The following is a 15,604-nucleotide window of genomic DNA, read 5'->3' on the forward strand; positions in this document are numbered from 1 at the left end:
CAAATCTCGGCTCTGCTGTGCAGTTTACAATGCAGACAAAAGATTATGGGCTGCACCCTCACATTTGAAAGCCCCTTGGAGCCCATTTGTGAGACTGCAAATGGATTTCATACACAGTCCAAAAGTATTGCAGTTTCAATATGTTATAACTATTGTTCATGACGTGGCTGAAAGACTTCCCCACTGCTAAGGATAATGCAGTGACAGACACAAATAAGCTACTGAAAGAAGAAATTCCTAAGTTTTGGTATTCTTGATTGTATTGATAATGACAGGGGTCCACATTTATTTATTTATTTTTTTTTATTTTTTAACTTTTATATACCGACATTCTTGCATTAAATGCAAATCATGCCGGTTTACAGTGAAACAGAAAAAGCAGGAAAAAATTCCTTAGTCGAATACAATGAAACAGCTTAGTTAACAAAGGAAACATAAAAATAAATTTTTACATATACACAAAGGTTTGCAAGAAGGGGTGCATAAAGGGGAGAGCCTTTGGCGCGCGACGCCTGGTGTTCAGGCTGTCTTAACTGTCTGATGTTAGTGATGTCATGGGGGGGCGGGTCTAATGATCGCAGCACTTACATCGCTGCTTCTTTCCAGTTCCAGGTGAAGATCAAGCTGTTTCCTTCACTTCCCCTCCCATGACTGTGGGGTGAGAAGCGCTGCAGGGTGCCCCTTGATGTTATCTGGCTTCCCACACGCGACGCCTGGTGTTGAGGCTGTCTTAACTGTCTGATGTTAGTGATGTCATGGGGAGGCGGGTCTAATGATCGCAGCACTTACATCCATGTACAGCACATGTCACAGGATTATTAATGAAGCAGATTGGAAGGGCCTTACTGATCAAACTGCATTATCATTGCCCTCCTCTACCACAGACCTCAGGACTTATAGAAATATTAAATGATTTTTGAAAAATAACCCTTAGATGCACTAAGCCACAAAGTTTTAATGCGAGCGGGATCTCACTATTGTGGGGGCGAGAGTGTTGCTGTGATAGTGGAGTCCCTCCTCTGAAAAATATTGTGGCTCTCTGGCTCATTCTTTTCTCTCATCGCCAAATACCTTGAGACAAAAAACATGCCTAGAGGCCCTTTAACACAATGGTGTCCCCAACTTCCCCAAATTCAAGGGACTGCCATGGCTTTCAAGGTCCACTCCCCCTCCCCCCAAAAAAAATGTGCTGCCGAATGGAGAGTTTGAATGGGGGTCAGTGCGGATCCAATCTCAGCTTGGGGCCACCACTGAAGATCATCTCGACTCCCTCAAAGAAAAAAAAAAAAGTATAAATGTAACTGTGGGGTGATGGCCCCCTCGAAAGCCCATAAATAATTAAAAGTCTACTGGTCCTCCAACACCTCCACCCACACCCCAAAGCCCAAATAAAAGCATCTAGATCCCCCAACACCTCCACTTCCCCCAACTCCAAAGAAATGTGTGGCTCCCAAGACTTCCCCAATGAGAGGTAAATAATAAAAATACAGACCTGGCTCCCCTTCTCTTACCCATCCTTGCCCCAAAAGCAAAAACAAAAATGTAAGGTGCACACCCCACCCTCTTTCAGCACCCTCCGAACCTTAAATTCAAGAACACCCCCGTGGCGGGGCCGGGGTGCACCCTCACACCCAGTCCAGTCAGTGCCATTTTCCATGGCTGGGCAAGGTCAGGTCGGTGCTGAGGATTTCAGTTCAGTGTCCATGACGATGCCTAGATACTTGTTCCTGGATGGTGACTCCTAGTATGTAACTACGGTTTTATTTACTTTTACCTATGGGTGTCACTTAGCACTTGTCCACCTTAATTGCATCTGACATTTGGTTGCCCAGTCTCACAGTCTCATAAGATCCTCCTACAACCTCTCATAATCTGTTTGTGATTTGTCAACCTGGAATAATTTTGTGACATCTGCTAATCTGAACATCTCACCCATTGTTCCCTCTTACAGATCATTTATATAAATATATTGAAAATTAGATCCATGGGACAGTCCATTATTTACTTTCTGCCATTCTGCTGTTAACTCCTGCTCTCTGTTTCCTGTCTTTTAAACATTCAAATCCACAATAGGACATTGCATCCTATCCCATGATTTTTGAAAATCTTCTCAGAAGTTTATCAAGAGGAACTTTGTCAAATACCCTCTGGAAATCAAAATACATTATATCCACTGACTCACCATTACCAACAAGTTTATTAATATTAACCTCTTAAACAAATGTATCAGATTGGTAAGGCAAGACTTACCTTAGGTAAATCCATGTTGTCCATGCACTGATTAACCATATCTATTTATATTTTCTGTGAATTTATTATTTAAAATACTTTCTATACATTTCCCAGCATTGACATCAGGTTCACCAGTCTATAGTTTCCCAGATCAGCCCTTTTCATTCAGCAAAGAGATAGTGTGTGCAACACATTGTAAAAATACTGACTTCCATATTCTGTTGTCTGCCTGTCCACACTACAATGAACTATATTGTAACTCTTAAATCCCCTAGCCACAGCTAGTGACTGAGAGTTGCAAATCACATCATTCCCCTGAGGGGAACGGGTAGATATGGAACTGGTAAGAACAATGGCAGAGGAATAGGCAAAGCTTTTTTTCATAGATACCTAGGGCCAGCATCAGCATCACTGCATTGCTAGTACTAGTGAGAAGCCCAGGAGTCCTGTGCTCAAGATGTAGAGAGATTTTTGCAATTGAATGAAACTAGAGGCAGGGTCAGACAAGAAGATGTTCAAATTGAAGGATATTGGATGCTTGTTCTTATCTCAGTACTTATTGTGCAGGGGACCAAAAAGTCAGAGTGGAGGGTAGTCATCAGCAGTAGAGGAGCAGGAGCACTTGAAATGGAGATACCAAAAGAAATACAGTACTTCCCCCCTGATTTCTCCTGTGCTGGGTCTCCAAAAGATATTCAGAGAATGTACAGATTGTGTGAGGGATTCTCAGAGAATATTAAATATCTTGTTTATCAGGAGGGTTTGGAAAATCTAGTAAAATAATACTAGCATGTTATCTACCAGTGAGCAGCTGCAGGAGGCAGAAAGTAATACTGCAGGATCCACTAGCACCCCCCCACCCTGCCCCCACTCCCGGAAGACCAGATAGAGCTTGAGAGATGTCCCATTTCATCTCCTCTCAATTCTATTCTCAGCAACAGCACCCAAGGATTCAGAGAGGGAGAGGGGATCCTGTAAGACATCAGAGGTTTGGAGGTACTTTAGAGTTAGGCAGGATGAGGGTTTTTTTTTTTTTTTTTTTTTTTTACAGAATCCACTGTTGTAAGGCCATCAGTACAGAAAAGGCTCATTTTACAAACATTGACGTGCAGCATCATTTAAGGAAAAAAAAAAAGATTTGTGTGTGTTGATTTCAGCAGAGGCCACCAATACTTGTCTGCCAAACCTGGGGACCAAGTCTTCCATTCAAAGCAGCAGCAGCAGGAAAGCCAGAAATATGGAGAAGTGTGTCTGCCACACTGATCAGCTGTCTACTTTGCAGTGTGGTGGCAACAAACTAGTCCTCAGTCTCACTCCCATATCAATGGCAAGCTAACATTGAGCAGATGTAGTGGTATTACCTCATCGCTGTCCATGGTAAAAGGCTTGTATCAAATGTGATAACACAGTGCAACAGGGAAATGATTGCCTTGGATGATCGTCATCTGCAGATCATGTAGAAGATGGGGTTTAAGCAACTGTTGCACCTCTTGGCATCAAATCAAAGAGTTTTCACAGGCAATATTATGCAGTTTATCTCCACCCTATCCACTTCCTGCCATGCTTGATGAAGGCACAGCTGGAAAAGGTAGTGGGGAGGAGAATCCATTTCGGCGATATCTGGAATAGCCAGAATGGTATACACACTGTTTAAAAAACTCGGTAAAGAAAGACCAATAAAGACCAGCTCTAAGAGTCAATCTAAGAAATTTATTATAAAGAAAGGTGTGGTTTCTTTTGGAGCAGTGAAGTGAGCATTACAATCAAGCGGTGCAAGCTCAGACTCTACTCATAGTTCTATCGTCTGCGCACAGCATTATAAGGGTTTACCTTCAGCCAATCAGCAGGTGTCTGCATATACTTGCCCCTTATCCCTTGACCAATTAGTAAATTTTTCACACATGTACCTGCCTTGTTACTAGGGGTTTTAACACTGTTCCTCATGTAGTTTGTGACATGCGCAGAAGCTGGATCCATTCCTTTGTCTGTTTTAAGTTTTGTTTTCACATTCTGGTATCTTCTTCACATTCTCGTACCTTCTAGCAACTTCCATTATATTGTTATCCATACATTACCCCCTTGAAGGGTTTCGCCTAGGAACCCTTCACACCAATTGACCATGCCCCCACTTGGGTGGAGCTTACGTGGGTTGGGGGTAATTCTGTGCAGTATCATTGGAGATACCCATATTATTTACATGGACATTCTGAGTTCAGGGCGCACCTTCAGGCTAGGTGGAACGAATATGTTCTTCAAAATGCACAACATTTAGGGGATCCGGTGCTATATTGGTACGCTTCCAAGGCTGTCATGAGAGGGGAAATAATTTCCTATGTGGCTCATTGGAAGAAAATGCTTAACAAGTGGATCCTAGCCCTTGGCACACAGCTCACGGGGGCTAAACAGAAGTTGCTTAGTGCAAATACCACAGAGAATAGAACCCAATACTTTTCGATACAGAGTGCCCTTAACTCACTGTTGCATCAGAGGGCAAAGAAAAGTGTATTATTCTATCAGCTTAAGTTATTTCAAATGGGGAATAAACCCGGGAAACTTATGGCCAATCTGCTCAGGGCTAGGCGAGCCTCAGCTTTTGTGGCTGCATTGAAAGCTCCCATGGGACAGCTGGTAACGGACACTCCCAAGATTTTACAGATCTTTAGAGACTACTATGCCAATTTGTATTCTGCTGGCCCCAGGGACCTAGCGCAATGCCGACAATTTTGTAACAACATAGCGCTGCCTAAGCTGTCTCTGGAACAACAGGAACAGCTTAATAGACCGATTTCAGAAGCTGAGACCCGAACGGTTATTTGGCAGGCTAAAGGCTTTAAGGCCCCTGGACCCGATGGGTTTGTCTCTGAGTATTATAAGGTTTTAATAGACTCCTTGGTGGGCCCCCTGACCAGTACGTTCAATGCTCTGGTGGACAGCGGAGTATACCCGACGGGTAGTAATGAAGCCCATATCACCTTGATTCGTAAGCCGGGGAAGGACCCACAATCACCCTCGGCCTATCGGCCTATATCTCTTTTAAATGTGGACCATAAGTTTCTGGCCAAAATTTTAGCTGATCGGCTAGCTTTGCTGATCCCCTCTCTCATTCAACCTGGCCAGGTGGGTTTTGTCCGGAAGCGCTATGCCTCTACGAATATTCGTCGAGTGCTGATTGCTATGACACTTTGTACCCAATTTCAAGCCCCATATTTGGCTATCAGTTTCGACACGGAAAAAGCCTTCGACAGGGTGGAATGGGACTATTTATTTTATGTGTTGGATGCCATGCATATTACTGGCTGGTTTCAGAATGCGATTCACTTCCTTTACAGAGACCCGGTGGCGCGAATAGTGGCTAACCAATCTCACTCGGAAGCATTTCCTATTTCTCGTGGTACCCGTCAGGGTTGCCCCCTGTCTCCCTTGCTGTATGTACTTCAATTTGAACCGCTGCTTCTGGCTATACAAGCTGCTCGGACTGTAAAGGGGATTCGGTTTCAGAACCAGACCTTTAAGTACGCGGCTTTCGCTGATGACCTTCTAGTTTTCCTTACCGATCCGGCCGTGTCCCTGCCCCCTTTGTTGTCCATCCTGAGTGGGTTTGGGTCCTTTTCCGGCTTTAAATTGAATCGGGATAAGTCTGAGGCATTGGCGTTTCCACCTGCTTTGCGCAGTGGCTGGAGGGGCCCATTTCCATTGCTTTGGGCTGACGGAGGCATGCGATATTTGGGCATTTACTTGACAGTAGACTTGCCTCAACTTTATGCCTTAAATATAGGCCCCTTGGTTACCTTCACCTTAGACCGTATGCAATGCTGGGGTTCCCTACCGCTGTCCCTGACTGGTCGTGTTAACTTGTTTAAAATGACCATCTTGCCTAGGTGGTTATATGTATTCCAAAACCTAGCTCTCCGGCTTAAGGCTCGAGATATTAAAAAACTTGAAAGTGGCATGCGGAGGTTTTTCTGGCTGGGGAAAAGGTCTAGGATCCCCCTGAAATGGCTACAGAGTAGATGGGGTGGGGGTGGACTGAGCGTACCTGACCTGGGTCTCTATAACTGGGCTAGTAACTTACGATTGGCTCGGGAGTGGCTACTTGGTGAGGGATGTTTCGTTAACATAGATGCTGAACGGGAAATCTGTGGGGCTAAAGACCTCTGGTATGTCTTGCAGGCTGCCTGGGATAAGGTGACCTTTCCTGAACCCTTGGCTGCCTTGATACGCCCAATACGGGGTTCCTGGCTCTGGTTGTTAAAAATTCTGCAACTTCCTCAGGGATGTGCTTTCTTTCTCCCCTTGCAAGGAAACCCAGATTTTTCTCCAGGGTCGACCTCTGTGATGTTCCGCCGCTGGGCAGCTCGGGGGATTACTCAGGTGGGACATGTCATGGATAGCGATGGGCACTTGTTGCAACCTACTCAATTGTCCTCCCTTTATAGATTTGGCAACATCTCCTTGTTTTCCTATTTACAAATTGCTCATTACATACGTTCCCTCCCGGAGGCTAGCTTTCAGTTGAATGGTTTTCAGGCTCTTGTGGCCTGCTTCCTACTGGAAAAGACCACTGTGCCCTCTCTTTCCCATTATTATGACCACCTGAGGAAGCTCTCCTACCAGAATCCCTGCTCTGCACTAGCAGACCGCTGGCAAAGAGACGGGGTATTTCAGGTCTCGGCCACCCAATTGGGAATTTGCTTTCGGCGCATAACGAAAGTCTCTCCTAACTCATACTATCGAGAAATGCAATTTAAATTTCTTTGGAGGGCATATGTATCCACTTCGGTAGCGTTTCACTCTAAATTGGTATCTACGGCCATCTGTGAGAAGTGTAATAGGGGGGAGGGCACTCTCTCCCACCTTTTTTGGGGATGCCCCATAATCCAGCAGTTTTGGAGATGGGTGGTGGCTTATTTGGCTGGGCTGTTGGGTACCTTTCTACGAGCTTCCCCACTTCTGATTCTTTTTGAGTCTATTCCCCTGGCACGTCTACGAACAGCGGGACACCGTATGCTCTTCATGAAAGCGTGCTCTGTGGGTAAACAGCTGATTCTCGTTCAGTGGCACCTTCCTTTTGGGCGTGGCGGAATCACTTCCACCGACTTATGCAGATGGAACACTTGACAGCTCGCGCCTCTCCTCGGCGATTTCGACTCTTCTTGACCATCTGGGAGCCATATATTCAAGCATTGCCACATCCTGCACGCAGTTTGCTTTTGAATAATTGATAATTGCTGCTTTGAAGGCCTGGGTCGATATATTTTCAGTCTTTGCATCACAGTATGATTGTTGGGGCTGTTTATTGGGGTGGGGGGAGGGTGTTTGGGGATTCACTTCCTGTTTTAACATGTAATTGTGCCTTACTGGTTCTATTGCCTGTCGGACACTGAAGTGTACCTCTGTCAGACAGCATTGTTTTTGTTTGTCATGTTTAAAATGCAATAAAAATTGTTTATACTAAAAAAAATCTAAAAAAAAAAAAAAAGAAATTGACTGGTCGTTATTTTAAATAAAGTTTTTTGAAGAACTATCCCTTTAAAGTTGATTGACAGCTGATATTTCCGGGTGGGGAGATGTATAAATACCTTGACAGGAAGTGAAGATACGATTTGAACGCCGAGGCGCCATTACTGCACAAATGAAAACTTAGCAGAAATGATTTTGTGAGTAGTAAAATCTCTTTAAAGGTAGGAAATTACACTGTGAAATGGGATAAGGTTTGTTCAGGGATGGGAGACTTTTCTAGGAAGTGTGTGGTGACATGTGTACTTGCGGTGAAAGATTTTTTAATCTTTTAAAATTTAAATTTTACTTTCTTATGTGTCCTAGGTCAAATTGAATGACTAGCGCTGGAAAGGCAAAAATTGATTTTTGAAGTTGAAATTAAGATACGAGGCATCCCCTGAAGAAGACTGGAAACAGTCGAAACATGGCCCATGTCAGGACAGTTTTGAAATAAAAAATCTACAGTGGAGCTAAGTATAAAAAATCTTAGGATTTAATGATATGAAAACTAGAGTAATAGTGACACAGGGACAGGTTTGAAATTAAAGTAAAACCTATGGTGATTATGGTGATAGTGGTATTTAAACACAAATTTGTAAATCTTAGGATTTAGTAAATATATTTTTGGGGTAAAAAAGAAAATAATAAAATAATGGTTTTAAATTAAGGGGCGGATTTTCAGAGCCCTGCTCGCCTAAATCCGCCCAAAACCGGGCGGATTTAGGCGAGCAGGGCCCTGCGCGCCGGTGAGCCTATTTTACATAGGCCTACCGGCGCGCGCAGAGTCCCGGGACTCGCGTAAGTCCCAGGGTTCTCCGAGGGGGGCGTGTCGGGGGCGTGTCGGGGGGCGGGCCCGGTCGTCGCGGCGTTTCGGGGGCGTGTCGGCAGCGTTTTGGGGGCGGGTACGGGGGTGTGGCTACGGCCCAGGGCGGTCCGGGGGCGTAGCCACACCCTCCGTACCCGCCCCCAGGTCGCGGCCCGGTGCACAGGAGGCCCGCTGGCACGCGGGGATTTACTTCTCCCTCCGGGAGGCGTAAATCCCCGGAGAAAGGTAAGGGGGGGGTGTAGACAGGGCCGGGCGGGTGGGTTAGGTAGAGGAAGGGAGGGGAAGGTGAGGGGAGGGCGTTAGAGGATTCCCTCCAAGGCCGCTCCGATTTCGGAGCGGCCTTGGAGGGAACGGGGGTAGGCTGTGCGGCTCGGCGCGCGCCGGCTATACAAAATCGATAGCCTTGCGCGCGCCGATCCAGGTTTTTAGCAGATACGCGCGGCTCCGCGCGTATCTACTAAAATCCAGCGTACTTTTGTTTGCGCCTGGAGCGCAAACAAAAGTAGGCCTATTCGCGGAGTATGAAAATCTACCCCTAATTGATTAAAACATTTTTGAATAGACACGGAACTACACCAAATGATTATACATCTAGTGCTTGACTAATCGCTGAAATTGCCTGCGGCCCATTGCGTGGCGAGAGGCGATGTATTAAATCATAATTTGCACTACTACAGATGGTGTTGTTCCCAATGATCTGTTATTGAGATAGTGATATAAAAACGAATTTAATAATTTTAATAATATCCTCTCTGTTTGGATTGATTTAATTGTTTGCGAGGATAAAGAGCTTCTGTTTGGTGATTTTATATCTTTTTATCACCATCATAAGGGCGTAACCACCAACAACACTCAAAACTTGTGTATTGTAACATAAAAGCTACCTGGCCTCTCTCTGTCATGGGATGGACATCCAGTCAAGATAGTTCTCTTGACTGGATTATCATTTACTGGCCATTTGTGTGTATTATCAATATCTCTTTACATCTGAAGCCATTTCACAAGACTACAGTCTATTGAACCTTCTGTGATTTAATGGTTCCTGATCATTGTTTCTCCCTGATTAGGTCATGAGTCAAGACATCTATTAGCACCTACGTCATTACAATATCCACCCCCTTTTGTTCATGAAAGGTAGGGCGCTATCATTGCCTCTTTAGGTCTTGGGGGCACTTTACAAAATGTAGACTGATGAGCTTTTCAGTGCTTTAATGGTCACCCCTCTGTGTATTCCTTCATCCCACCCTCACAGCAATCCTAAAAAATATTGTGCATTATAACACAAAACTGTATGCCCTAAACTGTCATGAGTTGAAAAACTTTATTGTCTACAGGAGCCCCACCACACCTTATGGGAAAGGCCTTTCTCTCTTGAATGGCTTGTCATCCAGGTCTCTTGGGTTTTATTTTCTTCCAAAAGATTACACATTACACAATGTTTCATCCTGATTAGCTTAACCACTTACAGATCTTGAGACCAGACAACCTCCCCCCTCACTTAGGTTATTGCTATGTTCATTCCTTAGTTAATGAAATAGTTGCTGTATCAAACATTTTACAGTCTGTGCATTGTTATCAATGAGACTTAATAAAACCATAAGCTATCCCCCCCTTTGTAATCCCCCCCAAAAAACCTTCCATAGATCCTTAATTAATGATTGACACATTTTGTTAATTCTGATAAATATTTATTAGTTGTTTGTATTAAATAATCTATACACATGGCAAAATTTATTAAATATCACATAGTATTTCATTGTCAATACATACTTCGGAAATACAGGCAAGAGAAACATTACTAGCAAACAAAGGCTGTTTTAGTATGCATTTTTAAAAAAGGACTGGTGCTTTCTCCCATAGATGATGGCATTTATATATTTTATCATTAAAACCTCTTCTGTAGGTCTAAGCATGGTGTTTAGTTTTTCTACAGATTTTTGAGCAGTTTTAAAGCTATGTATAAGATATATGACAGAGAAGGGCTACCAAAATGATAAGGGGAATGGAACAGCTCCCCTATGAGGAAAGACTAAAGAGGTTAGGACTTTTCAGCCTGGAGAAGAGACGACTGAGGGGGGATATGATAGAGATGTTTAAAATCATGAGAGGTCTAGAACGGGTAGATGTGAATCGGTTATTTACTCTTTCGGATAGTAGAAAGACTAGGAGGCACTCCATGAAGTTAGCATGGGGCACATTTAAAACTAATCGGAGAAAGTTCTATTTTACTCAGCGCACAATTAAACTCTGGAATTTGTTGCCAGAGGATGTGGTTAGTGCAGTTAGTATAGCTCTGTTTAAAAAAGGATTGGATAAGTTCTTGGAGAAGTCCATTACCTGCTATTAAGTTCACTTAGAGAATAGCCACTGCCATTAGCAATGGTAACATGGAATAGGCTTAGTTTTTGGGTACTTGCCAGGTTCTTATGGCCTGGATTGGCCACTGTTGGAAACAGGATGCTGGGCTTGATGGACCCTTGGTCTGACCCAGTATGGCATTTTCTTTTGTTCTTATGTTCTTATTCAAATCGTCATTGTTTAGTCTTAATACGCCTCTTTTATATGCTGCTAATACAATAAGATTCAAAACGCGTTCTAGGCAAAACCTGTTACAAGCGGCCCTTAATTTTTCCTGGGTGACGGAGGCAGTCCAATCAACACAACTATGGTCATCCTGACTCAGTTCATCATGAGACAGTCATCATGGCGAATGCTGGCCAGACACTTGTAAGAATACTGTACACAGCCACCCTTACGATTGATCTAAATGTCGTTTTCGAAAAAGGCCATGTAGCAGCAGGGGTTTTGGAAACCCTATATAGCTCCACCAGCTGAAATTGTGCTCATCTTCAGGTTTGATTTTTGATTTTTTGATCACCTTCTGAGTCTGGTGGTTCTTTGATGTTTGGACAAGAAAAACACAAACAGGTCATTTTCATATCTGGTGTGTCCCCATATTCTTCTGTTTGTAAAGATCCTTCATTTTTCTATAAAACATAATGTAAACATTAAATTTAAACCTCTTCTAAACAAGCTCTCTATTATAGATAGCTCCCAAACACCTCCATCCTTTGACAGAAATCTTTGGCAGAAATTTGAGTTTTCCTTCCTTGATGGAAATAGCAAGGAGAATCACACTCTGAAAAGTGTCCATCAAGCCCAGTATCCTGTTACCAACATGGCCAATTAAGATCACAAGTATCTGGTAGGATCCCAGAAAGTAGATAGATTCTATGTTGCTTATATATATGGAAAAGCCATGGCTTCCCCCAAATCTACATGGGTATTAATTGTTTATAGACTTTTCCTTCAGGAACTTTCCAAACCTTTTTTTAACCCATCTATACTAACTGCCTTTATCACATCTTCTGGCAATGAATTCCAGAGCTTAAATATGAATTTAGTGAAAAAATACTGAATATTCACCAATTAATTTTAAATGTGCTACTTAGTAAATGTATGGACTGTCCCATTATCTTCACATTTAACTGTTCCACTCAAGTCACAATTTTAGAAATCTCTTTCAAATTTCCCATTTGTCATCTCTTCTCCAAGCTGAAGAGCTCTATCCTTTTTGGCCTTTCCTCATAGTTGAGATTCTCCATCTTCTTTATTAATTTAGTTCCCATCTCCGTACCTTTTTTAGTTCTGTTTTGTCTTTTTTGATATGCAGAATTTAGAATTGCATACAATATTCTGGGTTTGCTTGCATCATGGAGTGATTCAGAGGTATCATGATATTTTCCATTTCTTTCCTAATAATTGCTAAAATTCTGTTGGTTTTTCTGACATCTGATGTTGCTGTCTCTACCGCTTCCCTCCGCTTAGGGCTCAAACCCGCCTACCTCTGCTTCAGGAATCACCGCGTTCCGCCCGCTCTGGACCCCGGGGGCTTCTCTCACTCCACGTGGCGGCCGCCATTATGTGCCTGCTTCTCGTCAGTCTCGCGCGCTCAACTTCCGGAAGCCTGGCCCCGCCCGTGCTGCTGATGTCACGCCCAAGCCCCGATATAACCAACGCGCAAACTCTCTCTCATCGCCTTGCAACGAGGTTCACAACTCCATAGTTGTTCTTAGTTGCGTTCCTGGTGATCTCCACGTTTCCTGCTTCTGACACCGGTTTGCTTCCGACTCCGCTTCAGCCTGCTGCCTGCCTCTGACTCCGGTTTGCTTCTGACTTCCACTTCAGCCTGCTGCCTGCCTCTGACCCCGTTTTGCCTCTGACTCCGCTTCTGCCTGCTGCCTGCCTCTGACCCTGGTTTGCCTCCGACTCCACTTCAGCCTACAGCCTGCTTCAGCCTCCGGTTTGCTACCGACTCCGCTTCAGCCTACAGCCTGCTTCAGCCTCCGGTTTGCTACCGACTCCGCTTCAGCCTACAGCCTGCTTCAGCCTCCGGTTTGCTACCAACCCCACTTCAGCCTACAGCCTGCTTCAGCCTCCGGTTTGCTGCAGACTCCGCTGCCACCCGCTGCCCTGCCTTCAGCCGGCCCTTGGCCCTGTACAGCCGGTCCCTTGCTTCCCGGGTACCTTGGACTTTCTATCCTTCCTGTTTGCTCTGGTCCCGGTCTAAGCCTATCTCAGCCCCTGGACTTTCTGCCTCTATTCCAAGTCCCGAGGTCCCAGTGCCCTACGGGCTCCTCCCGGGGGGTTCCTGGTTCCTGGGTGAACACCTCCTGCTTGTGGCTCCGCCTCCCGGCCTATCCTGTCACCCTAGGTCGGCCGGTCCAAGGGTCCACTTTCTCGCCAGCAATGTCCAACTGCAACAGTTTGCAAGGCCATGGACTTGGCGGAGGCCCAAGCCTGCAGGCCATTCCAGGGATGGCACAACGCCTCCAGCAGCAACAGCACTGTATCGACACATTTGCTGCTACCATGGAACAGTTGGTCTCCCACCTGGAGGCTCCTCCTCAGGAACCGCCTCCAGCCCCTCCTCCGGCACCAGCACCCAATTCAGCTTCAGTGACTCAGTGCTACATGCGCTTTGCCCTCCTGCCTGCACAGTTCTCCTCAGACGCAGTTAAAGTGGCATATATATTCTCGCTACTGGATGTTAAGGCCCTTGACTGGGCTTCACCCATGTGGGAGCGTCAGGACCCCTTGCTACAGAATCTGCAGGAATTTGTCCTCACTTTCGCCTCGCTTTTGATGATCCTACACGCCAGACCACCACGGCCTCAGAGCACCTCAGGCAAGGGACACGCACGGTGGCCGATTACACCATAGACTTTCGCATGCTGGCCATGGAAGTTGGCTGGCGAGATGATTGCCTTAGGGGAATCTTCCTGGAGGGGCTTGCTAGTCGCATCAAGGATGAGTTAGCAGGCCGAGACCTCCCGGAGGACTTAAATGACTTAATTGACATCGCTGGCAGGATGGATCGTCGCCTTCAGCAACGGGACAAGGAGACCCGCTCCTACCGTAAGGCATCACCACAGTCATCCACTGCCTCCAGAACCCCGGCTCCTAAGGCTTTCCCGGCCTCTGTCAGCAGTGGAGAACCCATGCAATTGGGTAGATCTCCACTGACCCCAGAAGAAAGGAGGAGGCACCACTCGCTGGGCCTCTGTCTCTACTGTGGAGGCAAGGGGCACTTCCTCGCCAATTGCCCGGAACGTCCGGGAAACGACCGTGCCTAGGTTATACCGAGGAGCTACACCTAGGCTCTACAGGATCAGCTCCTCTATGTACCTTGCCCGTGACTCTGAAATACCCCGGTGGGGAACTCCAGATCCACGCTTTCATCGACTCTGGTGCTGAGGGGAATTTCATTGTGGCCGACCTGGTGAATCAGCTGTCTCTCCCCACGCTACAGAAAATTCCTCTACTGCAGATTTCCTCTATCCGGGGCACCCTGCTCCCTGGTGTCATCACCTGCTCCACAGCCCCCTTGACTCTCCAGACAGGCTTGTTCCATTCGGAGGAGATCTCCCTGCTAGTCCTGGAGCGAGCTGTGCACCCCCTGGTTCTTGGACTACTTGGTTGCGACAGCTTTCGCCCGTTATTCAGTGGGATAACTTTCAGCTAACCCGATGGAGTCCCTTTTGTTTTGAACATTGTTTACGTCTCCCACGTCCACTGTAAACCTTGCACCTCTGCTCCTCGCTTCTGCTGCCCGAGCCATATTGAGACTTCACTGACGTCTTCTCCAAGGAGATGGCTAAAATACTCCCTCAACACCGGCCTTTTGATTGCCCAATCGACTTGTTGCCGGGCACCACGCCTCCCCGTGGCCGGGTGTACCCTTTGTCTTTGCCAGAGACTACTGCTATGTCTCAGTATGTGACTGAGAACCTTGCCAAGGGCTTCATTTGTCCTTCTCGCTCGCCCGCCGGAGCCGGCTTCTTCTTCGTGGCCAAAAAGGATGGCTCTCTCCGTCCATGTATAGATTATCGTGGCTTGAATGCCATCACCAAGCGAGACTGGTATCCGCTTCCTTTAATCCCTGAGCTTTTGGACCACCTTCAGGGAGCACGCATCTTCACCAAGCTAGACCTCCAAGGGGCCTATAACCTTATCCGCATTCGCCCCGGGGACGAGTGGAAGACGGCCTTTAATACCAGGGATGGGCATTACGAGTACCTGGTAATGCCCTTTGGACTCTGCAACGCCCCAGCCATCTTCCAGAACCTCATGAACGAAGTTCTACGTGACATGCTCCACTCCCATGTCATTGTCTATCTCGATGACGTGCTCATCTTCTCCAAGGATCTGAAAACTCACCGTCGCCACGTTGCACAAGTCCTGCAGGCTCTCCGAGACCATCACCTGTCGCCAAGCTTGAAAAATGCATTTTCGAAGCTGAGTCCCTCCCCTTCCTCGGGTATATCATCTCCTCCACAGGATTCCGAATGGACCCCGAAAAAGTAGCTGCCATAACTAGGTGGCCTCAACCCAAGGGTCTCAAGGCCCTCCAGAGATTCTTGGGCTTCGCTAACTTTTATAGACATTTTATTCCACAGTACTCGCATCGGGTTGCTCCCCTTACTGCCCTGACCCGCAAGGGAGCCGACGCCAAGAACTGGCCTGACGCTGCGGTCGCAGCTTTCA

General features: G+C 46.1%; 1 protein-coding gene across 1 annotated transcript in view; it reads right to left on the reverse strand.

Annotated features, from left to right (window-relative positions):
• Positions 1 to 3,598, reverse strand: part of LOC115077499 (extracellular calcium-sensing receptor-like) — a 48,273-nt gene extending 44,675 nt beyond the window's left edge. The window contains exon 1 of the mRNA XM_029579790.1: positions 3,594 to 3,598. Coding sequence (XP_029435650.1) covers positions 3,594 to 3,598 — 5 coding nt within the window. The remainder of the gene's footprint in view (positions 1 to 3,593) is intronic.
• Between the last annotated feature and the right edge of the window lie 12,006 nt (positions 3,599 to 15,604).

Source organism: Rhinatrema bivittatum, chromosome 16, assembly GCF_901001135.1.
Source record: "Rhinatrema bivittatum chromosome 16, aRhiBiv1.1, whole genome shotgun sequence".
NCBI lineage: Eukaryota > Metazoa > Chordata > Amphibia > Gymnophiona > Rhinatrematidae > Rhinatrema > Rhinatrema bivittatum.